The sequence below is a fragment of the Balaenoptera borealis genome (assembly GCF_965194805.1).
Source record: "Balaenoptera borealis genome assembly, chromosome: 21".
Classification (NCBI taxonomy): Eukaryota; Metazoa; Chordata; class Mammalia; order Artiodactyla; family Balaenopteridae; genus Balaenoptera; species Balaenoptera borealis.
In genome coordinates, this window is record NC_138880.1 from 5268334 (window position 1) to 5295584 (window position 27251).

General features: G+C 44.3%; 2 protein-coding genes across 6 annotated transcripts in view; both read right to left on the minus strand.

Moving 5' to 3' along the window:
* Window positions 1-239: 239 nt before the first annotated feature.
* Window positions 240-5381, minus strand: PLPP5 (phospholipid phosphatase 5). The gene is given in 9 exon segments (XM_082374663.1): window positions 240-534; window positions 1222-1413; window positions 2318-2488; window positions 3138-3262; window positions 4058-4121; window positions 4505-4595; window positions 4899-5004; window positions 5006-5140; window positions 5277-5381. Coding segments are annotated over 8 exon segments (915 nt in total). The 5' UTR covers window positions 5336-5381; the 3' UTR covers window positions 240-534; window positions 1222-1249.
* A 522-nt stretch (window positions 5382-5903) lies between these two features.
* NSD3 (nuclear receptor binding SET domain protein 3) overlaps window positions 5904-27251 on the minus strand; it is a 108197-nt gene continuing 86849 nt past the window's right edge. For 4 of the 5 annotated variants that reach the window (XM_082374642.1, XM_082374644.1, XM_082374640.1 and 1 more), the window contains 8 exons: window positions 23970-24172; window positions 23140-23252; window positions 22285-22554; window positions 16430-16546; window positions 14655-14796; window positions 13025-13131; window positions 12266-12470; window positions 5904-11864 (listed from right to left, as the gene is read on the minus strand). In XM_082374642.1, coding sequence (XP_082230768.1) covers window positions 11623-11864; window positions 12266-12470; window positions 13025-13131; window positions 14655-14796; window positions 16430-16546; window positions 22285-22554; window positions 23140-23252; window positions 23970-24172 — 1399 coding nt within the window. In that variant the 3' untranslated portion in view covers window positions 5904-11622. The remainder of the gene's footprint in view (window positions 11865-12265; window positions 12471-13024; window positions 13132-14654; window positions 14797-16429; window positions 16547-22284; window positions 22555-23139; window positions 23253-23969; window positions 24173-27251) is intronic. The other variant, XM_082374643.1, reaches the window with a different exon arrangement.

Consider the following 27251-nt stretch of genomic DNA (forward strand, 5'->3'; position numbering starts at 1 on the left):
TACTACTAAAACAAGTTTAAAAAGAGTTTTGGGCAAAGAACTAACATTCAGGTTCTTTGCCCTTGACTGTTGATTTAAAGTGCGGCGATTATAAGGTAAATATTGAGATGCTCCTTTGGTATTATTGACATCAGCCACTGCTATAGATAGTGGAATCACTTGTGTCAGATAGGGAATCTGGTGTCTAACTTTGGAAATGTTTCAGGTCTCAAATGGAACTTTAAGCACAAAAAACCACGTTCACCATTAGGAAAAAGATATATTGAAAATATGTTATAGAAATACACAAATCAAGGTCATATTTAAAATATAATCACAAAAATAAAACAAATAAAATATAATCACAACACAGAGAAAGGCCGTTAGAGGTCCTACACCATCAGTTCCGCCGACGTCCAGTCCCGGTCCCTTATTCCCTACCGTGAGGGCGGGGCGGGAGGAGACTCACCTGCCCTCCAGACAGCCAGGTCTCTGACTACCCTGCCCTGCCTTGGCCGCTTGGCACAGCTGGCGCATTTGGGCAGATCTTCAGTCCTGAGTGGAGGGAAAGCAGCTCGTGAGCACAGTTAACACAAGTAAGGTGGAGAGAGTGAGTACTGAATCCACGCTCCTGACCAGTTTCTTTTTTATTGTGTTTACTCAGTAATTCAACAAATTATCAAATCGTTTATGTTTACAGTATTCAAAATGGACAGCAGTACCTAGCTGGACTTGAATAAGATACGCACAGTGGTAAATAAGCCAGAATTGGAGATTTTCCTATTTAAGGCGTGATGGAATTGCCACCAGAGAAAGTAAACAGAACTAAAATAATTTAATTGCTCATGCCCTAGATTTTAAGATTTTGAGCTATGGGAAATGGAAATTAAGTTCTGATAATCAATGCTAGCTTCTAGGATAAAGTGGGGCTAAGGTGAAAGCTTCTTTGTGACAGAATCATTCCAAGAACAGTACTGAAGTTAAGTGTAAAAACACTATATAGATCTTGGGATACCAATCCGATGGGTCACATTCATAAGCTGGAAAGACCATGGAAAGATCTCATTACTGGAATGCGTGGGAAACAGTAGTTAAAAAGGACCTTGACTCCTCGCAATAAATCCCTGTGAGCTAGGGAAACTGCATGATCATGGGGGCTTCTGTCCTCACCTGTACCTCTCAGGAGGTAAAAGGTCAGAAATTCTTGTCCTGGGTGTGGTGAGTTAGGAGGGGCTGATTCACCTGTTTTCCAGGGAGGCAGCTCCAGTGTCTAAACATCGAAATGACGAGGGTCGCCGGGCTGCTTTCGCGCGGTGGGAAGAGCAGGGCCGTGCTGCAGTGGTCTGTGGCACTGGGCGTCCGTCAGGGGAGGGTAGTACTGCCTGTAGCAGACGTAGGCGAACGTCAGGCCGATGGCGGATCCAGCCAGGACATCTGACGGCAGAGGAGACGGGCGCCCCCTCAGTCACGGTGGTGCCACCCGGCAGAGGGAGCTGGGCCCTCCAGGCTACTCTACTTGTTTAGCCGGCAAAACCCCTCAATTCCAGGCTTATCGGTTTTTTGGGTTTTCTTAATTTTATCGTACAGTTGCGGGATTGTCATTGTCAGGTTGTTCTCTAAACACCAAATCAAAACACATCTTTAGTTGGGTAGTTATAACAAGGCTTTCTCTGAGTTCACTGCACTGAATATTTTCAATTGAGAAGAATAATGAAGGTTCACTTAATGCTATCAGCAACTCCTTCTCACATTTAAAGGGTTCTAGAGGAAGGAATAAACTCTTCAGGAGTTGCCTCTCTTTGCAAAAATTTAGTTTATTCTTTAAAACTGAGCTCCTAAGGTCCTCTGGGCAATACTGTAAGCTTTTTTTTTTGAACTGTGGGATTTCTGTGCAAATATTCTGTAATTTGGATGTTTTACTCTGTCATTCAACTTAAATTTCTTTGGTTTAATTACAATTTTATGTTTTCTTGAATTTTACTTTCATTTCTGAACAAAAATCTCAACGACAGTGAACTTGATTTTTAAGACAGTATAAGTAAATTGAACTTTGAGGTTGGTTGTAAAAAATTTCTTATAGAGTTTATTCTGAACTTATGCTGCTTCAAAGTCATGGGAAAATCAGAATGTTCCTCCTCGGTAATCTGTTTAAAAGCTAACCGCGTGCGTTTTCACTTTCTGTGTAGTGATGAGCGCATACTCAGTACAGAACGCAGGCCACCCTCTGCTCCCTTGTCTGTTCATTCAGCAGACACCCGGGGAGCGCCTCCTGTGCCGAGTGCTAGGGAGGAACGATGGGAGAACGGCGGGGGCGCCCATGGCCTGATGCCTTGCTTACCTTGCCAGTGATGCTTGTAATCACAGGTGCGGGACAGTGCAATCACAGCTGCAAAGAGCAGGGGTGACAGAAAGGAACAGAACCTCCAGGATTTCCCTCGGCCTCGTGGTGTGAAGCAGTGTAACTTCCCTGCCAGGTAGAAGGACGCGAAGGCCAGACCAGCAAATGCAACTAGAAGAGGGAAAACCTCTAAGTATGTGTCTTTTAAAGAAAAAGAGGAGGCTAGCGGGTATGAACATGTTTTTCTCCCTTTTGGTAACTTTCGGTGTAGATCATCGATCTACATCGTCGGTTATGAGGGAGAAGGAAACAAAAGGGAACATACATAAAGGACCGCTTCCCAAAGTCAGTAACATTTACCCTGAGAATAGTTTTGGAATCCTAGCGATGGGACTTCACTTCCTGATGCGTTAGTTTCCTGATGCATAAATGGGAATCATAAAAATAACAGTACCCATCTCATTGGGCTCTTTCTTTATGGTATCAAACGAGACACGAATCTAAAATGCTTTCGGAAGCACCTGACATACAGTAACTCTTCAATAAAGGTTAATATTTTTATGACTGGAACAAGATTGCAGGATTTAGGCAAATAATACAGTAATAATAAAATGTTCAAATTTTATGAAGGTAAACTACTTCCTCTGTCCTCGAACATTTAATATTCGAGGTTCAAGCTTGTCATTAAAGAAGGGGGCTCTCCGATTTCTAGATACAAGAACAAGAGTGCGTGAGATGTTCCCATCCTCACAAGCTTCCTAGGTTAAATTCAATGATCCAAAAAAAAAGCATAGCTGTAGAGTCCACGTGGTATTCATACAGGAAGAATGTCCACTGGGGAAGCTCTTGCGGCCCTCGTTCACCACGTCCTCATCTCCTGTGCACATCAAGTCATGATGGGCTTGCCCGTCGGGGAAGCAACGGTAGAAGAAGTCTGGGCGTGGCCTGCAAGAAATAAGCAAGGTCTGAACGTGGATCATTTACAACTCCAGAAGTTATTTTTTGGTTGTGTTAGATACCTTCTTAACTGGCAGTCAAATAGTGTCCCAGGCAAAACAGTGAAACCGGATTGGATAGTCACCACTAAGAGAAAAGCCTTATTTCCAGGGTCAATATTTAAATCAGGAAGGAAAAAAAGCCACTGCAGCACATAGTTACTTTTTAGGGCAAAGAGTGAGTCGTGCTGCAGCTTCTGGGGGTGCTCTGGCGGACACCTACTCTGTGTCAGTGGGAAATGCTGTTCAGGGCAGAAAAGAGCCTGAGAGTCACCCGAGGGACCGAGGTAGAGGGAAGGGAGGGAGTGTTTGTTTGTTAGAAGAGAAAAAATTAGGGCTTCCCTGGTGGCGCAGTGGTTGAGAATCTGCCTGCCAATGCAGGGGACACGGGTTCGAGCCCTGGTCTGGGAAGATCCCACATGCCGCGGAGCAACTGGGCCCGTGAGCCACAACTACTGAGCCTGCGCGTCTGGAGCTTGTGCTCCGCAACAAGAGAGGCCGCGATAGTGAGAGGCCCGCGCACCGCGATGAAGAGTGGCCCTCGCTTGCCGCAACTAGAGAAAGCCCTCGCACAGAAACGAAGACCCAACACAGCCAAAAATAAATAAATTATTTTAAAAAAAAAAGAAAAAGATCAGACTGAGAACAAAGAGAAAAGGCTACGGGGAAGATGTGGCAGCAGCTGCGTGCGCCTGCTCTCCTGGGGGGGGGGGGGCCGGGGCGGGCGGCAGCGCTGGGCACTCACCTCCCCACTATCAGTTTGACTGTGTTGGTGAAGACGCCGTTCAGAGCCAGGGCCAGGCTGGCAGCTGGAAGGCAACGGAAGTAGCTGCTGGTAGCGTCTGCCCAGGAGGAGCGGCCGGGTCCCTGTCTCGTTAGGCGCAGCCGCGGTCTCCGGGGACAGAGAAGCGCTCGGGCTCCAGCCGGAGCGGAGCGTGAGAATAATCCCGGCCCCCGGTGGCCACTCCGCCGTGGCACAGGGAGAACGCGCGACCCGGGCTGAGGACGCGTCGGAGCTGCAAATCGTCCGGTGCACACCCAGGACGTGGAGCACGTCTCACAGGTAGCAGGCGGGGCACCCGGGAGACAGTCACCGAGGAACGCAGAGCTCAGCCCCCCCCCCCCCACCGCAGCCGCAAGCCCCGTGGGGGCCCCCGCCTCCTGCTTACGGCGCTGGGGAGGCCGCGCTTACCCAGGCAGGCCTGCCGGCTGTCCGCTGCGTCCGCCTTCTTCAGACACCTGGCCAGGAGGACCGGGGCCAGCGGGGCCAGCAAGGCGACGACCTGCGCCGGACACGGCAGAGCTCAGCACACGAAAGGAAACAGGGCCGCCCCGAGAACGGCACACAGCTGGCTGGGAAAAGAGCTCCCACAGCAAGAGGGGTGAAGTGACAGAACTGGCCTATCAGACCTCCCGGCTCCCCCGCAAGTGCGGTGTCCCGGGTCTGCCTGCGGCTAGCTGGGCGCCGAGCTCCCGCGGGAGCCGCCGTCACCCCTCCTCTCAATGACCAGTTGCCCCGGGCCGCCCTGAGCAGCCGCCCTCGGACCCTGTCCCTGGAGCTGAAGCGGACGGACTTCTCTCTCAACCTGGCCCTTAACCGTTACGACGCGAAGGCTGGTCTTCAGCTCCGTGGCGGAGCCAGGGGGACCTGCCCGCTCCCTCCCTAGCGTTCGGCTCCGTGAGAAGTGCGGTCAGAAGGAAGGCTGGTTCTCCACGCACAAACATCGGCTTGGTGGCGAAATACTCTGCTTCCACGTACGGATTCCGGTAGAGCCACATCTCCTCGGGCTGGATGAGCCTCTGGAAGGGCGGGAGCAGCTCTGTTACCCTAAAGGGGACACAAAGGTGCGGGCGCGTCGGCGGCTTCCCGGAAGCGCGCGCGGAGCCCGGCCGGGCGGCAGGAACTACCGGCCCCGGGCTGGGGAGCGGGGCCGGGGGCCGGGGGCCCGAGCGCAAGTCCTTACAGGAAGGCCGCGAACAGCGCGAGCCGCACGCCCACCTCCGCCGCCACCTCCTTCCCCATCACGGCGCGCGCGCTCAAGGCTGACGTGGCGGCGCCGAGGGAGGGGGCGAGGGGCGGGGCCGGATCGGGGGCGGGGCGGGGCCGGATCGGGGGCGGGGCGAGCGCGGGGCGGGGGCGAGCGCGGGGCGGGGGCGAGCGCGGGGCGGGGGCGAGCGCGGGGCGGGGGCGGGGGCGAGCGCGGGGCGGGGGCGAGCGCGGGGCGGGGGCGGGGGCGAGCGCGGGGCGGGGGCGGCCCCCAGCGCTTGAGACAGCGACGGACGGAAGTGAGGGGTCGCCCCAACTGTCTGTTCCCCGCCTGTCCGCGCGCCCGACGTTGCGTACCTTACCGAGGCCCGGGCCTTCCCTCCCGGGGACCACGCGGACGTCTCGTTTCCGGATCCAAGTCCCCTGAAGCACAGCGCGTGCTGCGGGAAGACGTGCCGGGCTCCCGCAGGACCGCATTGCGGGCCTCGCCGGCGCGATGGACGCGCTGGGTCTTTCGGCCCCGCGCTGGTCCCCTCCCGCCCAGGATGGCCTCTTGCCCACTGAGTGGTAGCAAGAAATTACGGGCAATGAACAAGTCCACATATTTAATTTGGAACATACGGGACAATTTATTGAAGTCAACCTCAAGCAAAATCTGAAATCAGTGGAATGTCATTAAAAACCTTTCCAAATTAATCCTCACGGAAGCAAAAAACACATTTGAATTCCAAAGTATTTGTGAAATAAGAAAGGCAGCATCTCAGTAAATATAATGTACAAAAATTATATGTTCCTACCAGCACACACAGTAGTAAGAAGCTTAAATATTACAGGCAATGCTAATACACCGTAACTAGTCAACAATAAGCTATCTATATACAGGTTAACCAAGCTTTACACGTTTCACACTATGCAATAAAACATAGGCCAATCAACAAAATCCCCAAAATATCATATATCTTGAAGTCTATGTGGCAACATCAAGTCATTATACAGTAATGCCCTAGTGGAATACCCCCAGGGAAAATGAACACTAATCTTTAGTGTCAAGAGCTTCTAGCCAAGTCACAGAAACTCAAAAGAGACTGACTTAGTGAATATTGATGCTTTGTTATTAAAGACTCAAGTCTCAAGGGATTTAGGCAAAAAATAACAGTTCACAGGATCTACAAAGTTTATTACAGATAAACAAAGTACAGAAATAACCAAGCTACAAAGGTAATTATCATAAAGATCAGGAGGAAATGAGAGCAGAATCTGTAGGTATCTGTGTTTGTTGTGCAATATCACAAGTGGATACAAATGAATTTCTCCTATCAATTCCAATTATGCACACACCCTTGTATATAAAAAGAACCAGTTGTAGTCATCATTTAGCATCTTGGTTATCAGTGGCAACATGATTTTCTTTTTTTTTTTAACACAGGGCATGTGACAGCACGAATGAGATAAAGAGCAATATTAGTGACAACAAAGTAAAAGTAAATTTTATCCAGTCCACTTCTAAACTGACAAGAATACCGTTTGAATCCCTCATTTAGGTCATCTGATGGATACCGAGAGACATTCGCACACATCAGAAGTCTGTGGCAGGTGGGGAAGGGAAACCCGAGGGTGCTTTCTTGCCAACTAACAGGTGCAGTGATGTCACATAAGAAAACGAAGGACTGAGTAAATGACTTTGGTAACTATTCATCTTTTCCCTTTTTCTTACACACTAATGACTCTGGGATGCCACCGAAGGACAGGTAATTCTCTTCCTCCTTCGTACATATGTGCCACATGCACCTGAACTTGTCACTTAAGCAATGGACTGAAAAGAACGGAAATGGGTTTGAAACACAGGTTACACCCAGCATTTCAGGAGTGTAACATAAGTGCACATTTTTGTTTTTTTCCCTACGCAGGCATATATTAAAAGGAAAGAAGAGGTGCTTGGGGATAGGGTTGACAAAATAACAGAACAGAGAACATACATATGAAGTACTCGTATAAATGCTGCTGGTATTTCATGCAGGAGTCTCTTCCCCGAATGTGTGCACTGAATCTGAGAGAACTACTGTGGACACTTCCGTCTGCAGAACTTCGCCTTTAATCCAAGTTCAAGAGGGTAAGAGACAAAACAGTATACAAAACAATGCTTTCTACTTCATAAATTTTAAAATAACTGTAAAATAAGGAGAATCTGAGGAGTTTCAAGTACTTAAAAAACCTGAATTCAATGAGGCAGAGGTCTCAATGTTAAAGTGGCTACTTCGTACCTGTGGTAAACACTATCACCCCCTCCCTTACCCTACTGTAACCCCCTTTCTCCCTGTACCCCACCCCGGATAAATGTCGGTAGATTTCAGTATATACAAATTCCCAACTCTTCGTATTTGTCAATATAGGGCAAAGCTGTCTAATTATATTTCCGAGCCTATCTGGAAAGGGAAGCGAGTTCTACTGTTTGTTTACAAATAACCAGAGACCAATTCTAGGTGGCCCGAGGCCAAAGGAAGTTGTTCCAAATGATCACTTCATGTCTGCAGCAGCTCGGACAATAAGGGGGCTGTACACATCAGCCTTTTAAGAAGTAATTCAAGTCTAATTTGCACTGCCCAGCACAAGCAACTTCCCAATGTAGAAGGACATCAAGCGTGAGCTTCCCAAGCTGTCAAGACGCCACGGTAACTTGTTCTCTTATCCTAGTGGGACATGGCATGCGGCGGTACCTTGACTTTAAGGTGAATGCTAAAGAAGAGCTTTCTGTTTTAAAATGAAATGAAAGACAAGCAACAAATCCCTGGAGTCCAGAGACTGCGCTCCACACAGCTGGCCCATCTGTTTCCGAACCGCAGATCTGGGTTGGACCCTGACTGGGACACACCATGCAGCGAGCTACTCTGAAGGGAAACTCTACTTCCTGAGTCAGGAAAGAAGGTGTCCAACAGCCGCCCTGTCTGAGTCCTTTCCGCGATCATCTCGATGTTGTGAGTTTCCCAGCGTTATTCACAGGCGTGCCTCCGAATACTCTGGGGAAATAGCAGCTGGGAGCGGCCTTCCCCCTGCCCACCCCCCCCCTTTTTTTTTTTTTTTTAGTTTTTAGATGTGTTCCTGATTTGAACACACAGAAATCTCCAAGTTTCAATGATTCTAAAAGTCAGCCTATTTTATAGCTTAGGCCAGAGCATTTCTGAGAATTAGGATAGGGTGGGAACTTGTTAAAAGAAAAATGAAAATAAAACCCACCTCACTCCTAACTCCAGCCCTGATTAGATCTTCAAGAAGTGATTCACTTCCTCCAGCTGCTTCCGCCTGCCAGGAACGCAGGGCCGTCCACCCGTCCCTTCCCAGCCGGCGACAGGACAGGCAGCTCCCGACTCCTCACACCCCCTCCCGCGCAGGGCCTGGAAGGCCTCCAGGATTTCACCTCTAGCTGTTACAGACCCGATTTCTGAAGATTTATGCTGATTATCAAAAATCTTACATTCGCATCTTCCACCAAAGAGCCAACATAAGGTTAAAAAAAATACCACCGTTATCCCATGCTGCTTTAAGCTATTTCATTTTCGGACAAGAATTAAAAACCAACCATTTACGCTGTGACCACAGACAGATTTAAAAGTTAACAAATAACAACTTCCAGCTACCAGTGAGCAACATGTCTTTTGCAAAATTTCATTGGTGAAGCACAGACAAGCACCCTGCATGGATACTATGCACATATAAAGCACAACTTATTCTTTTTCTGCTTCCATAGCCTGCACCTTTAAAATATACAAACTAGGCGACAGTATGAGGTGTGAGGAGAGCTCTCTGGCACTGCCAGGACTAAAAGCACGTTCCAGACCGTAAAGGACACTCGCGGACAAAGACCCCACGGCTGCAGTCAGCGATGGTGTTTTCCGCCCTGATTTCTGAAATGGCAGAACAACCCTATTAGCCAACCCCCCACCCCCCGCCCAAATTAAAAAACCTCAGCAGAGCTCTGCTACAGACACACAAACAAAATGTGACACGATGAAGAAGCTGCATAAAAATACTTAAACCTAAGGTATTTGTAGTATACAGGATATACCCTGGCTTACCATATAAAAGTCACCAGATATTAAATAGCACTAAGTCCAAAACAAAGCAAGGAGATAAGATTCCATGTTGGATACCGTTTCAACACGAGGTGCATTTCGAATATTAAAGGAAATCCTTCATGTTAGTAAGTTTAAAAAAGCAAACATTTATCATATACATATATAAAATAAAGTTTTAGTATGATAAAACCTAGATTTTCTTAAATTATTTTTTAAAAGGACATCAAACTAGATAATTGCTCAAGAGCAAACTTTAGTGTTTTGGTGAGCTGTAATTCATGTGACTTGTAGCAGTCGCATTTGGTAATACATATAGCATTTTCTATCTTGCTCTTTCTTTTGGGACCATATCTAATCAACAGAATTACTGGAGGCCCAATAAGTTACCTCAGAATTATTTGCTGGAATCAGGCAAATGGCAGTTTAGGAGCTTAAGTAAAGGAATTGTAGTGTTTTTTGTTTGTTTTCTTTTTTTTTTTTTTTTTTAACAAGAAAAAATCCAGTATAATTGCACATTTACATACAAAGAAAAAAAAAAAAAGAAGCACAAAACAGATTTTTTTCTCCTTTTTTCCAGAGAAGAATTCTAAATTGATAAGAAAAAGGAACACACAGCGCAACTGAAGGAATGTTGTGGAGCATCTATCTTCCCTGCCTTTATAAGGTCACTGGGTACTTCTTGAGGGAAAATAAATGCTACCAGGTACCGGCAATTGTTAGCAGTCAAAATTCACAGAGAAGTTGACGTTCATTCAAGCTAAACCTAGGCTTCTACTTAGTACAGTGTTACAACAATGTCTGACAGGACTAATTAATTCATACAGGGAATCCTGGAATATACATATTCCTAAGCATTAAAAGCAAGTGAGTTCTGTGGGCAGATATTCCGGTTCACTTGCGTCTATGAGCTCCAACCATTCTTGCTATCACTGCTTTCTGTGGAGCTCTCCCTAAGTGCTTCCTGCCATGAAGTGTGTTTGTGTGGCTCTCATTTACCCTGTAGAAGTACGAGTGCTTCCCCTTCCTCAGTGGGGGTGAGTTTAAGTACTGGGTAACTGTTTACATATAACTTGGGGATGCCCCCTACCACTTTCACCCCCAAATTAGGAACTGAACAAAAAGATCTATTCAAATACAGTTCAAATTCATTTGTGTAGTTTTCACCAGGACATGTGACTGAGTGGTCAGCTGACAAAGGGAATGTTTGCTTGGGAGAGGAAAGCAGAGACAGAAAATTAAAATGCCCATAATTCTCTCCAAGTCAGACCAGGGTGTACATTAAATTGGATAGAAAATGGGGCTTATTTGACCCAACTTTTGGTCTGTGCCTTTCATCTCCCTTTAGCTGCCTTTACCAGTGTGTCAAGACAACAGGAATGACCATTCTAACTCTGTATTCATATCCACAGAGACACACTTCATCAAAAACACCCATTATCAGTGGAGAACGTTTCAAACTCAGTGAGGGCATCGATTTCTTTTTTTCTCCAAAACAAAAAACCAACAACAACATTATATACCTCTCTAGGTAAAGTTATACCGGAAAGCCCACCTAGTTTAAGACCACAGAGGTAATATTCACTGAGGCCTTTTGATTTCAAGAGGCCAGATTCAATACTCCCACAGAGCCCTTCTCTAAGACTACGAGAGGCGTCTGGAAGGGAAAGCAAAGCCAGCCTCCCTACTGCTCAGGAAAGAGGTATGTAAGACCACCATACCCTTTTCTAGAGGGCTTTCTGCAATTCCTACTTAACACACACACACACACACACACACACACACACACACACACACACAGATTAGACTATCTGAACTACACTTCTCAAAATTTTAAAAATGAAAATAAATAAAGGAATGATGGCTACTTTTGCTTTTTACACCCAAGGAACACATCCTAGACTTTAAATTTATCTCATTAACAAAATTTTCTTTTCTCTTTGTTCTTATTTTAAAAGCGAAGACATCTCTTTTGCCAGCTGCAAAGGCATTGAAGCACAATAAAAGGCAAGAAAAGACCAAGGGAATCTAACCCTCCACAACAGAACCCCCAGACTGACAGAACGAAACCGAAAAGCCAGATCCCACGAACGGCTTCTGCTTGCACGGCCTGGCTCCCCACCTTCACTTTAATTCGGCAGCGCCGATGCCCAAGGCTGCAGGCACTGCAGCGGCCTCTTCTTGTACTAACGCATTCTCTACTTTTTTCTTTTCCTTTCTTCGTTTAAATAAAAAAAGAAGGAAATCACTGCCCGTTTATTCTTTGACTTCTTCTCCGTGGTCTTGTGATTCCAATTTACATTTGATCTTGCTCCAGTATTCGGGTGACACGGGAGATACAGGGTCATGTTCAGAGCAGCAGAGACGGCCTTCCAGGGCGGAGGGCACCAGAGCCCCCTTTTCGTGGTCTTTGCAGAACGAACGCGGACAGAACTCACAGAAGGACACGGCTGCGCCGCTGCACTCATCGCACTGATGCCACGGGCACTCCCACTTTCCTAGCGCGGGCGGGAAGAAGGGAAGGAGCCCAGTGAGTGCCCGTCCCCAACGCCCACGAGACACCCCACTTCCCACCTTCCTCTCGGACTGGGGACTGAACGCAGGTGACTATGACTCCAAACCTCAGCCAGCAGGGGTCTGGCTGCACCTGTCAGTGTGGCTGCGAGCTACTGCCCCAAACTCAACTAGGAGCCAACCACCACCTGTGGTAATGGACAGTGAGACACCAGTCCTTGCTGGCCCACGGGCGCCCCCCACCAGCACTGAGACAGATTTTTCACTAGCAAAACCTCTGCTTGCTACTGTTGCTTGTTCTCTCCAACGCCTCCTATCCCACGGCTCCACCCAGGGGCAGGACCGCCCGTATCTGAGTCGGGCATGGCGGGCAGGCCGGGCTCACCGTAGGGCGGCTGGGGCAGGTTGAGGCAGAGCAGGTGGTAGGCCTTGGGGCAGTCCTTCCTGTCGCACATGACCAGCTCGCCGCCGTCCCCGCACTGGAAGCAGTGATCTTCGTGCAGCTGCTTCGGCTCTGTTTTGATTTTTCGTCTCTTCTGCTTCAGCTTAGCGTTTTTTGCCTTTTCTTCAGTTGTGGACGCACATGCCGACTGGCAGGAAAGAGGGGGTCAGGTTTTAACGATCACAGTGCGTGAAGCTTTACATAAAAGGGAGAGCCTACAACCTCACGTTCATTTAAATTCACCTGTTGTTCGGTTACCTAAAACACCAGGAGGGCTTACCCTGTCACGGAACTGTAGTAAAAATAATTCATTTTTCACTGATTTCTGAATAGGTGTCTTTTTTTTTTTTTTAATCGCAAAGACAACTGAGATAGCATTCACAAGCCATAAAGTTCACCAATTTAAAGTGTATAATTCGGATACACTAAAGTGTGTTAGGATAGTGTGAATTTTTTTTTGAAGTTTTTGAAAAAGATCTTGCTAACTTCAAATTCAATCAGAAACACAGACATTTTCAGAACCTAACAGTTCTCACTAAGACATGCTCTAGTGGGAGGTCGGAGTCTAAACTCTGGGTAAACGCAACTGCTGGCCTGCAAACTAAACCACGTCCCCCCGGCCAGCACCTCCTGAGACAGCCCCAAACAAGCTTCTTCGGCAGCCCCTTCCCAGCCCCAGGGGCGCCCCCTGCAGCCACTGACCTTTGGCCGCACGCCGAGGAAACCACTGCAGTTATCCGCCCCGCAGTGGCACTCCGTCCGGCCGTTGCCCAGACAGTCCAGGTTGTAATTAAATGTTAGCTCCATCCCTAGAACACAAGAGAGAGAAGTATTCAGACTCAAGTCCTGGGGGAGAGAAATGCTGTCAAAGACACACCCTCACAACGAAAAAAGAGACACAATTCTGACATGAAGACCCTTCCATCCTCCGTGTTCCACACTGAAGACAGTGATGGGAAAAAGGAAAAAAACAAACAAAAAAAACAAAACAAAAAACTAGAGGAAAACGTCCCATCCACCAATGATTAAAGCAAAAATAGATATTCTACAAAGACCATCATATTCTTTTCACTGAAGTGGTCAAAGACCATGTGACAGAGACCAAGAATCTGAAATCTGTGCTCAAGAAAAATGGGTTCTAGTTTAGCTCTCTTTTCTAAAACTAATTTACACTAGTTTCTAAATAAACAAAGACAAGACAAAGACAAAGATGACCGTGGAATTGTCACAGCCATACCATTTCCAGTAATTAGTGCCTCACATTATGATCAGAAAAGACTTCAAAATGCACATTTACTACATACACCAAAGACCCAGGGATTCAAACTAGGAGGTCGAAGCTTGCTTGCTTTCTTCTTCTTCTTTTTTTTTTAAATTTGGCCACACCATGCAGCAAATAGCAAACTGAATGTACACAGTCAGTCCCCTGCTTTTTACACATAACAGATTCCTAAGAACGTGTGCCAGAGTTAAACAAGGGACTTCCTGTTATGAAGTGGTTTCTTTCTCAGAAATTAAAAAAATTATATTAAGTACTGAATTTAACCCTGTCTTTTTGCCGTCGCCTTTAAGGACAGATTTCTAGCATTTTAAAGTTTTGTTTTGTTTTTTTGGCCACACCGCTCGGCTGCAGGATCTTAGCTCCCCAACCAGGGACCGAACCTGGGCCCCCGCAGTGAAAGCACCAAGTCCTAACCACTGGACCGCCAGGGAATTCCCAGTTCAAGCTTTCTTTAGCTGGACCTCAGCAATCCACAGCGAGTGCTAAAAACACAGTTTACATCCCTTTTAGCTCCAGCATTTCTCTTCCCACCCACTTTTCTACAGACTTAACAAACAAGAAATTAAGTCTTGCTGTTATTGATGCTGGATGGGTAAGGAAAAATGAAAGCAGTAACTCTGCTTTGAGGAGTGTTTTATGTCTAATTTGAAACAGACTGATTTTTCAAACTAAAATATAAAACAAAACCCCCCCACAAACAAACGAAGAAACCAGTTGATGGTAACAACTGGTTAATATTTTCTTTAATATTAAAGAAAAAAAAAGGAAACAAAAGCTTAAACATTTGGTTACATTATACAGACAGCAATAATTTGGAGAACTAATTCAGCAGGATCATAGACACAGAATTCTGTGATACCCTCTCTTACTAAGCTCCCTTTTGCAGGATGTAGATGTTTACTTCCTACAGGCAGGTAACAATTCTAAATACAGCTCTTTATCTTATTTGAATAAATACTTGAGTGTCAAAACTTGTCTGACACTTGAGTGTCAGAATGTCCTGCCCTCAAAGACATACTTGCTTCCCGGGGAGGGGGCAGTCCCTTTTACCTGCAGGAATGTCACAAAGAGCAAAAAGGCCAACTCGAACATCTCCATTCACCGTCCACTTTTGTGTTTCACAGTTTGGATTACAACTGTGGTTCATAAAGCGAGAATAATTTCCCTTCGGGCCAGCGTCAATGATACGGTCCTTCAGAAAGAAAAGAAAGGAAAATTTCCTTTGACATGAAACTGAGCATAAGCGTGTCTGAGAAACATCCAACTCAGGCGAGAGCCACGAGGCAGCACTGTTTGCCAGCAGCTGAGGTCTGACGACCGACAGCTCCGAAAATGTGCTCGCGGCACAACTGACTAAGTTCTCTACTTTACATGACGACCAAGTCAAAAGCAAGTAAGATAAAGTGGAGTTTAGTTTCTTTTAAAGTTTGTTTCTAGAAACAAACACACCACAGAATAATGTGACTTAGATCAGCTGGCCATGGGCTTAACAAAAGGTATTTTCTGAGCAGAGGGCTCTCAGTTCGGATGCTACCTGAGACGGGAACTATGGGGTGTTGCTGTCAGCCTTCCTTTCCTGCTCTAAGCAAGAAGCAAAACTTGTAGGGGGGTAGATGGATGAGAGCTTAGGCCATAAAGAGGGAGGAAGGAAAAACAAGAAACTTCTCTGAATGAAGACTTGGAGATCTGACTGATGGAAGGGCTAGAGTTTGGGATATAATCTTCATAGTCTATTTTTACTTACGCAAAAGTTCAAAATACCATAAAAAGCTCAACATTTTGGCTCCCTGAATTTAAACTCTGATAGTCTGGGAAAGCTCTAGAAGATGGAGCCTCCCAGATGGCTGGAGGGGTCACCGGCAGTGAGGCTAGGATTTAAGGGGCCAATCAGCAGTCACAAATAAATGGCATTTTATGTTTATAAAGTATATGTTCATGAAGGTGGTAAAACTTTCAAACAATGACATTTCAGTTAAAATAGTACTTCTTTTAAATGATTTCTGGTTCTTGTAAGGCTATTCTGACTCAGTTTTAGAGACAGCCTGGAACATAGGAAACATGGGTACTAGTCTTGGCTCGTCATTAAACTGTAACAAGATATCCAACAAATCACTTATGGCTGGATCTCAGTTTCTCGTCCTCTGTAAATCAGAGGACTGTTTTTTTTTTTAAATCTTTTATTGAAGTATAGTTTTATTGAAGTATAGTTATTGGTGTACAATATAAGTTACAGATGTACAATATAGTGAGTCACAATTTTTAAAGGTTATACTCCAGAGGACTGTTGAAGAAATTAAATGAAATAGTTTTGCTGTAATGTGCATCAAACAGCACTCACAGTTACATGTATTAAACCAGAAGTTTTACTGTCATTTTTCTTTTGACAGCATTCATTTTTCCTAACTCAAAAAAAATTTAAATATATAGAACAATTTACAGTTAGGATTTTTGCTAAAGCAGAACTTTACTGGTGGTTTATAACTTAGAATTACAGAGCTGATTCTCTCCCTTGGAGATAAAGAAACTGAGGGCCAGGTCTTTCAGTGACTAAGAGCTGGGACTCAAATCCAGATGTGTCAACCCTGCTCCTGGTCATCTTCTCATTCACAGCGCGTCTCACATGACCTGTGCAAGGCGCCAGTAATCATTCACTTTTGTACTCTGGTATAATGAGCATATTATAGCGGGACACACACTGGCTACCGCAAACCATTATAATTTGCTTGAGAAAAACCAAATGAGAGGAAGGAAACTGAGTTTAACCTAAGATCACCAAACTAAACCAAAAAATCCTTTTTTCTTACCAAAAAAAAAAGCAATTTTACCTTGGTAACAGTTAACATATAAAAATTAGTTACACTGTTCTCGTGGGCTCGCTTGATTCGCAATCTGCATTCTTCCTCATCAATTAATTCGCCAACATATTCATTTACAAATTCACCCTGCAGAGGAGCACGCAATATATAAATGTACAATCAGTGTATCCTATTAGAAAGCATTCCTTAACATCACATGTATAATCCGAGAATTAACCAAAAACATTCCTGGAAATACAAATATAGTACAAAATAAAACCAGAAAATTGACATTGGTACAATCTACAAGCCTTATTCATATTTCGCCGATTTCACAGGCACTCATTTGTGTGTGTTATGTGTGCATGCGTGTAGTTCTATGGGATTCTACCAGGTGCAGAGTCAGGTAACCACCACCACAAGCAAGATACAGAACTGTCCCGTCAGCACAGATGCCCGGTGCTTCTCCTTCATAACCACACCCATCCTCCATCCCTAATCTGTTCTCCAACCCTATAGTTCTTCTAAAAATTTATTTTATTGAGGTATAGTTGATTTACAATGTTGTGTTAATTTCTGCCGTACAGCAAAGTGATTCAGTTATACATATATTTTTTATATCCTTTTCCATTATGGTTTATCACCGGATATTGGATATAGTTCCCTGTGCAAAGAACAGTAGGACCTTGTCCAACTCCATAGTTCCGTCATTTCGAGAGTGTTCTATAAATGGAATCACAGTACGTAACCTTTAGAGATTGGATTTTTAACGAAAAGCTGAGCCTAATTCCCTTCAGATCCATCTAGGTTGTATGTATTAACAGTTCATTCTTCTGTCACTGCTGAGTGCTGTGCCGCAGCAAGGACGCACCACAGTTCGTGTGACCGGTCACCGGCTGGAGAACATGTGAATGGTCTCCAAGTTTTGGCTATTACAAATAAAGCCGCTGTGAGCATTCTGATAAAGTGTTTGTGCAGACAGAGGTTTTCACTTCTCTGGGATACATGCTGGGTCATATGGTGAGCACATGTTTAATTTCTTAAGAAACTGCCGTACTGTTTCCCAGAGTGGCTGTAACACTGCACATTCGCACCCTACGCTCCCCAGGTATGAGAGATGCAGTTTCCCCACGTCCTCACCAGCATGTGGTACAGTCCCTACTTCTCACTTTGCTGTTCTAACAGGTGTGTAGCGATAAGCGCCTTTTTAAGTAAGTGTAAACACAGTACATTCAACCTTTCACGTTTACAAGTGCATAAACATTAACCCTTTTACCTCAAAAGCGTGGCTGATTCAGTCTAGGACAACAGCATTAGCTACAGGATTTACTGGTGTTACCAATACTTTTTTTTTTTTTTGGGGGGGGACCAATACATTTTTGAGGCAAAGAAATGTCTTAGGAAGTAAATGAAAATGTATTTGCTTATTGTTTCAGCAGACTTGCGTTCCTCCCCCGGGCCCGACACAAATTCCCACTAGCCGTTCTCAGAGCTCTCAGTATCACAGATCTGAGAGTACCAGCCACGTCAAGGGTACTATACTATATTTTCTGATCTTGATGAATCATTAAGAGCATAAGCCAATGTCCTTTCTCTACTGATAAAAAGACAAGATGGTGATTTCTGTATAAGAGACGGGCGCCTGAGGGTCAGCCTTTCCCTGGGCAGCCGGCCGGCCGTTGGTGAGATGGGCGAGGAGCCCCGTCTGCTTCAGGCGGCCACACGCTCGTTCCAGCTGGGCCTGGTCACCACACGAGTGCACCTCAGGCTTCCTCCCTCCCCCGTTTTAACTGACAGTACAAGCTCTGACAAAGAGTTAGGAAAGAACGGCGCTTCATCTCTAACTGCGACGCCACGACAGGACCGCTCTGCACGTTCATGCACTACGCACTGTGGGCCCGGAGCGGCTTTTCCTACGCCCAGTTTGGACTTGGACCCCGGCCGCTGAAAACATTCTGCACCTTCGTGTGGCATCACCGCCCTCACCAGGGAGAAGATTTCACTGCCATCTTGGCTGCACTGCCATCTAGCGTTACTTTATTCTATGGCAAGTTTCCTTTAATGAAAACCTATAGAGCAGAATGTAAACCAAATCAGCTCTGCTTCATTTTTTTTTTTTTTTTACAAATTGGGATTCAAGTTAAGGCTTCATTTGAAGAAAGGGTTCTGTGGCTTTAAAGGCCTAAAAACCATTTATTATAGTTTATATTTACTATGCTATGAAAATTGGTGAATACAGAAAGGTGAAAGTGCTGATATCAAACATGAGGCACGCAAGTCTCGTAAACTTGATACCGTTGTGAATAAATGTCTCTAGCTATTTTGTAAAAGAAATACTTTAGGCATCCAAAAAGTGACAAATCTTTAGCCTCAAAGAGTTGCTCACTGGACTTAAAACCATTAACTGTGAATTCAATTATGGATAAAAATAACAAAATAAAGAACTTTCAGGGAATTCCCTGGTGGTCCTGTGGTTAGGACTCCACACTTTCACTGCTGAGGGCCCAGGTTCAACCCCTCGTTGGGGAACTAAGATCCAGCAAGCCGTGCAGTGTGGCCAAAAAGACAAAAAAAAAAACTTTAAAAATGCTAGAAATCTGTCCTTAAAGGCAATGGCAAAAAGACAGGGTTTAATTCAGTAAATGTAATTTTTTTAATTTCTAAGAAAGAAACCACATCATAACAGGAAGTCCCTTGTTTAACTCTGGCACACGTTTTTAGGAATTGTTATGTGTGAAAAGAAGGGGACTGACTGTGTACATTCAATTTGATATTTGGTTTCTGTCCCCTAAGTATACCCAAACCTTCTCCATGTTGCTACAAAGTCTTTATGATTATGCTGTTCAGTGACTGTATATTTCTAGCTATTTTGTAAAACACCAATTGTCTTAATATTAGCAATTCCTCAAGTGCTAAAGTGCAGAATAATCCTGATCGTATTTTCTTTTCTCTTAATTATATCATTAATTTAGTAACTTAGAATATGGTTTAGAATAAATGTAACCACTATTAAAAGATGTTAACATGGTATTAAACTGGATAGATTTCAGGATGGCTCCCCAAACTCCCCTGAAATCATAAACAAAAATTTGCAAGTGATATGCAGGGCATTAAAGTAATATCAAAACATGTGCATTATATAATGCCATACTAAACGCAGATGGCCTTTGACCAAGCGACCCAATCCACATACCCAATGCATTGGCAAATCCTGTTGGCTCTACCTTTAAAGTGTCAGAAATCCAACCACTTCCTTCCTACTCAACTACAACCCTAGTTAGTCCAGGCCACCAGCATCTCTCTCCGGGACTGTAATGGTCTCCTTTTTATTGCTCTCTCTCCATTATCATAAATTCCCCATAGTACAGCCCAAGATATTCTTCTGAAGCCCAGACTCTTAAGGTGGCCCCCATGACCCCTGCCTGCTGGTGCTCACGCCGTTGTGTAATCCCCTCCCCTGGAGACAGCAGGACCTGTGACTTGCTTCTAAGCAACAGAATGTGGCCCAAGTGACAGGATGTGATTACGTGAGTTTGTTACATTAGGACTTCAGCATCTATCCTGCTGGGGCGTCTCTCTCCCTCGTTGGTTGTAAGGAAGCAAACAGCCATGTTGGGGAACCCCATCTGGCAGGGAACTGCGGGCAGCCTCTAGAAGCCAAGAGCAGCAAAACAACAATAACAACAAACCCAAACCAAAAACACCTGAGGCTCTCAGACCTAGGGCTGTGAAGAACAGCATTGTGCCAGCAGCCGTGCAAGCCAGGAAGCTGGATCCTTCCCTAGTTGAGGCACAAGAATGAGAATCCAGCCAGGTCAGTGCCTTGACTGCAACCTGGTGAGCCCCTACGTAGAGGACCCAGCTACGCACTGACCTATAGGATCTGTGGGATAGTACACTGTGTGTTACGCTGTAAGTTGCCAGGTTTGTGGTTATCCTGTTAAGCAGCAACAGAAAATGAACACATGGAGGCAGACGGATGCCCTCCCTACTAAACTCCGCCAGAAGTCCCTGTCCCGAGGCCGATGAGGACCCGCACGACCTGGTCCCGCTGCCCCTCTGCCTTGCCAGCTGCCCACCGCCCGGCCCTCCTCGGCTCACTCTCCAGCTCCCTGCGGTCCCGGCGCAGGAGGGCCTTCACTCCGGCCTGCTCGTCCACGTGCACCTGCTCGCCCTCCCCGCTCACACGTTCGGGTCAGACCTTCCTGAACCCAGTCCCTGGCACCCCTACCCTCTCTGACAGCTTTATTTCTCTTGGTGGCATTTGGTGGTACGTGGCGTCATATGTCTATCACCTGTCCCTGGTGCACTCACAAAGGTGTCCTGCTCACTGCTGTCTTCCAAGTGCCTAGAACAGTACCAGGCACAGGGAAGCAGCTGAACAAACATGCGCTGAATGAACGAGTTTCACCCCAGCAATCTAACCTACAGAAATAGATGACAGATGATCAACAGAATTAAAAAATGTGTGTATGTGTGTATACACACACACACACACACACACACACATATATTTATTGGAAAACAGGCTATGTAAATGATGGTACATTTTACTATGGAATACAATGAGACTATGAAAAACAATGAGGTGAAATCTGTATTACTGCCATAAAAATAATTTTCTGATACATTAAGTGGGAAAAAAGAATAATATGTATGATTATATTTATGTTTAAAAAACCCTACAAATACAGAATATATGAATATGTATTTGTATATGTGTTTACGTGTATAATTGCATAGAAAAAGTTCTAAAAGGCTACATACCAACCTATGGACAATGGTCCTCTCTGGTGAGGAGACCAGGAATTGAGGGTGAAGGAGGAATTTCACGCTTTATTATCTTTTTTTGTATTGTTTGATTTTCTTTACTACATTATATGGTATTTCTTCATTACAAAGATGATTTTTTAAAAGGCAGAAAAATGCCAAGAATAATTTTAAATTCCCACTAGGCCCATCTTCTCTCACTAAACACGGCTCCAAGTTCTATACGTTGGCAGGTGGGGGGAAGGGTGGAGGTGGGGACTTGTTTTAAAACAGACTGTTCAGGCCTGTCACCAATATTTCAGGTGGCACTGTTTTAACAAGGAACGCGGAAGATTCTCAGGATATCTAAAGGTTGAGAGCCACTGTCTGAATAGCAGAATTTACTGGTGATTTTCAATTTTCTTTGAGCTATTTGCATTAAAATATCTTCTACAATGGGCATGTATTTCTTATGTTAAACAAAGAGACTGCTTTGAAAAATTGCTTCAAAGTATAAGAATGAAGATAATTTATAAGTATCAAAGATCTCAACTTTTCCCAGTTGCTTCTGTATATATGATCTAGTTTGAGACTAGCAACAACTCTTAAACATGCAGGGCAGGAATTATGTCCATTTTAGAGATGAAGAAACTGGGGCTCAGCGAGGTTAAGTGACTTGACCAGGGCTTCATGGCTAATGAATTATGATGTTGGAGCAAAGTCCTGGGGTTGCTAGTTTCAGTCTCAGTACATCCTTAACTTTACTCTTTTTCCTTTACAAATTTTAAATCTAGTTTGCTTAACAAGTAAAAATTATTTCAAATAGAATTACCGGTGTCCCTTCTCCTTTTTACGACTGATCATAGGAAACCCAAAGGTTATGTGTATTTTATTTTTTTTAATTTTTAAAATTTTTTAACATCTTTATTGGAGTATAATTGCTTTACAATGGTATGTTATGTGTATTTGATTACTACCTCTTCTTACTGCTCCTCCTTTGCTCAAGAAGTGCCAAACTCTCAACTTCGGAAGTTTCAAAATTTTGGAATAAATCCCCATGTATTTAACCCTTATTGAAGCATTTCTAAGAGGCATAGGTCCTGGTCTGTTCCGCCACTGGCACCATCCCATGCTACCTTCTTAATGCTCCTTTTGGTCCTGAGGCCCCAGCCTCTCCGCTCCGTCTTGATGATTTCTGCATCCGGGTAGAGCCTCTTGGTGAAGCACTGGTTCTGGCAGCGCTCCCCCGCCGGGCACACCTGCGGGTGACACTCGTACTGCAGCATTCTGTTCAGACACTCGGACTCCAAGCCACACGGGTTCTCGTCAGCCGGCTTGCAGTTACAGCGGGGAATCTCTGACAGGTCTGCAACCTGGATCTGCACCTTTCCTATTACTTTGTTAGCCTGGACAACAAAATCACAAACGGGAGGGAGGAACTTGAACAGGACGTCGGTAAACACCCAGGCCCTCTTGGCTCTGCTACTGCCTTGTGGTGTGACCCTGAGAAAGGCTCTTTATCTTGATCATAATTTCCCCATGAATAAGCTAAGATTAGTAGCTGTCTCTCTTTAGTTGACAAAAATATCAAAACCTGATGTGAGTTCTCACTTATTTATCCTGTGTATTTCTCCTTCTACCAGTTGATGACAATTTCATAACTGAAAACAACTGTGGGCTGTCTGGAAGAAAGGGGCTAAATCCCTGTATTCTTATTTGGTTACACGACAAGCGGATGGAGCAAGAACGGGGTTTCCCGTCAAACGTGTTGCTCCTCGGTATGAGCGGCTCATCAGAGCCCCCATCATCCCAGGGCAGCAACCTCGGCTCCCGGCTGATACTCCAACAGGAGCTCTCAGGTTGTTCTGCAGAAGACTGGGTGGTAATCAGCAAAAGTTGTTATAAGACAACAAGGGCCTTCTAACTACTAAGAGAGCAGTGCATTTCATCTTGTCTGTCAAAGAGCAATGTTTTCACGGGTAAAGACTCACTTTGATGTGTTTGTAAGGAGGGGGTTTCCTTGAGTTTTTTTCAATCTCTAGTGCTTCTTTACTTTCTCTTTGCGCTTTCAATTCCTGGAAACGTTTTGCAGCTTCTTCCAACGCTGCCAATAAGACCAAACAAAGTATATAAATACCAAAAACCAAATAAACAAAAACCATCAAGAGATTAGTTTTACCCTGCCTTCTCAACGCACTGAATCTGGCCTGAGGGTTTCTTTTAAAAATTATATTCTGGAAATAACCATTTACCACCAGGATAGGGTAACACTGAAATAAGATATAACTCCTTTACGGCTGAACACTGTGCCCTATGCAGGCTGCTGCTTCGGAGGAGAGGTCCCACTTCAATGATCAGAGGTTTCCACGTGAACCAGAGAGCAGCTCTTTACCTCGTACCAGATTTAAATTCACTTTACTCTTACCCAGAAAGCTAAACTTCCTGGCAACTTGTTGCTAAAGCAGCTGTAAGGCTCTTCCTGGGAAGCATTTAGTCTTACTATCTTACTACTCTTCTGTGGCAAAGGAGCTTCACTTGATTAAGAAGACTATGTATTTCCAGAATAATCTCTATGTTTGTAGTAAGATCACTGAGGGAACTCCTTTCACGTACACAGCACAGTCTACTACACTGAATGTATTTTTCCAGCTGACTGGATTGTGATGTGGTTCTAATGTGATTGGAAACTTATGGACGCCGGATCATAACACCTGGTGAAAATTCTCTAACACCAGAAACACGTCTTATGCAAGTTAGGAGGTGCGGAGAGATCAACACAGGTGTGTTAGTTCTGGGCCACCGTGAACGTTGTCCAACGTACCTTTTTTGAAGGTCTTGTTAATACTAGTCTGTCCCTCAGCAAAGCTTTTGTCTCCTTCGACGTAAGGGAACACTCTGCCCTGGTGTACCCAGTAGTAGTCGTGAGAACCAAAGAAGAACACGGGGAAGTCCCCCAGGTCGTGCTTGAGGCCCTGGATGTTGAGCGGCACAGACCGGGGGTTGCAGATCTCCGCTGGCCACCATCTGAAAGCAGGAGGATGAAAATCGCGCTACGCTTTACGTGGCTGGTGGGAGCCAAAAAACAGAGGTTTTGTCCTTTGCAATTTTCATTCAGAATCTAAGGACACAAAATACCTCGCTTATCTTTAATCCTGCCCAAACCACACGTCATTTAACAACACATTGATGAACGAATTAATGAATGAAATAGTGAACACAGACTAAACAAACTAGGCCCTAAACACCCAATCTAGTTTCTTCCTTAAAAAAATAATATTTGGTATTTATAAAAGAATGTATATCATGAAAAGAAAGCATAACAATAAAGTAACAATGAACCCACTATTCAACTTAAGAATCAGAATTTACCAACAATATTCCAAACCAGATTTCAGTCCTAGAAAAGTCATGTTTTTCTCCAAATGTGACATTCTTAATACCAAGTGTGTCTTTATTCCTAGTAATCAAGGGCATCCTTTGCGAATAAACTGATGCTGCAGTAAAGAATGCCCACCCCCATTCAGACTGGTGTTTTCTGACTCTCTAATCAACCAGGATAAAAACTTTTTGGTCAAATGTACTAGGTTTATATCAGTGTATATTTCAGAATCTAATTCATCTTAGATCATAATAAATGGGGGATTTGGGACAGGAGTGAAAACATAACTGCTTCATGCGATGATGACCGGGTCCACAGCAGTCGCTGAAGGAACCACCCGTGAGGCTCACTGGACAGTTTCCCACGATTGGGCAAGTCAGGAATTGTAGTATATAAGATCATCGATACCAAGAGTAGATATATACAAACTTAGATTTCTTTCAGTCTCTTATTTATAGATGCCTAATAAAATTGTTTATTTAATGAACAACGACATTATTGAGAAGATAAATGATGGCACGGTCGCATTCCCAGATTTATGGTGCGACCATGAACACGCTTCACCTAAAAGCACTCTGTGTCCATCTAAGAGTTAATTAAAAACATGGGTAGAAGTCTGCTCAAATTGTTAAAACAAAACAACACTCTTTTGTGTCATCAGTATTTAGTTCCCCCTCAAAGCAGGCTGGGCGGTGGTCGTATTTCCGAATCGCGTCAAGGCGTGTCGGGAGCGCGCGGTAACTGCGAGCACTGGCTCGGTTAGACAGAGGCGCGCTTTCCGCCAGCCTTGTTCCAGGCACACATCTCCCCCAGGAAGTTTCACATCAGAATAACTAGCTGGTGAAAAGAAACAGCTTCGTGGGGCCCAGAAAGGCCTGACTGGAAAAAATACGTTAAGAATTAGTTCATGGATGTGAGTCTTTGCAAAATGAACAAGAAGAATATGAGCTGCGTATAAAATCTCACTGGATTGTGAACGGGGGCACTGCTTTGGGCTTCTTTAAAATGTAATGTGACAGCACAGGGAGATCAGCTCGGTGCTTTATGTCCACCTGGAGGGGTGCGATAGGGAGGGTTGGAAGGGAGACGCAAGAGGGAGTGGATATGGGGATATAGGTATACGTATAGTTGATTCACTTTATTATATAGCAGAAACTAACACACTATTGTAAAGCAATTATACTCCAATAAAGATGTTAAAAAAATGTAATGTGATTAAAATTTAAGTATTAAAATTAAGTCAAATATATTTTCGTATTCATAAGTTTTTTAAAAAAGGAAATACGTAATGTACGGCACAGTGACTATAGTCACTGCTAAGAGACTGTATTTGAAAGCTGCTAAGAGAGCAAATTTTAAAAGTTCTCATCGGAGTTCAGGCTTTTCTGGCACTAGCTGTCCTGAACTCCTAGCTTGGCTCCCTGTCATAAACATTGCACCTTCCTTCACCACAAAAAAGTTCTCATCACAAGAAATAAAAAATTTGTAACTGTATATGGTGACGGATGTTAAGTAGACTTATTGTGATCGTCTTGCAATATAGACAAATGTTGAGTCATCGTGTTGTATACCTGAAACTAATATAATGTCAATTTTATTTCCAAAAAAAAGGCAAAACAACTTTAAAAAGGAAATATTCTGAAATGTATTTGAAGATCTAAAGGCTCCTTACACTGTTTTAGATATTTCTTATCCAGGAATGTCTTATCTATTATTTGTCAAACCTGCACCCCTCCCCTCCTGGAAAGATATATATTTTTAATTATAAAAGCAATGTGTGCTGGTCAGAATCGCCATCACTAAAAAGTCTACAAATAACAAATGCTGGAGAGGGTGTGGAGAAAAGGGCACCCTCCTACGCTGTTGGTGGGAATGCAAGTTGGTGCAGTCACTATGGAAAACAGTATGGAGGTTCCTCAGAAAACTAAAAATAGAGTTACCATGTGATCCAGCAATCCCACTCCTGGGCATATACCTGGACAAAACTATAATTCAAAAAGATACATGCACCCTTATGTTCACAGCAGCACTATTCACAATAGCCAAGACATGGAAACAACCTAAATGTCCATCGACAGATGAATGAATAAAGAAGTTGTGGTACATATATACAATGGAATACTACTCAGCCATAAAAAAGAATGAAAAACGCCATTTGCGGCAACATGGATGCATCTAGAAATTATCATACTAAGTGAAGAAAGTCAGAAAGAGAAAGACGAATACCATATGATATCACTTATATGTGGAATCTAAAATATGACACAAATGAACCTATCTACAAAACAGAAACAGACTCACAGATATAGAGAACAGACTTGTGGTTGCCAAGGGGGCTGGAGGGGACGGAGAGGGATGCACTGGGAGTTTGGGGTTAGCAGATGCAAACTATTATACATAGGATGAATAAACAACAAGGTCCTATTGTACAGCACAGGGAACTATAGCCAATCTCCTGGGATAAACCATAATGGAAAAGAATATAAAAAAAGAATGTCTATATGTGTATAACTGAGTCAGTTTGCTGTAACAGCAGAAATTAGCACAACACAACACTGTAAATCAACTAGACTTCAATAAAAAAAAAAAAGACTATACCTTTAAAATTATTAAATGTAACTTTATGGAAAAAAAAGCAATGTGTGTTTCTTTTAAAAATTAAAACAGTGCAGAAATGTATAACAGAAAAACTGAAAATGGTTCCCCCTTACAATCTCATGCCTC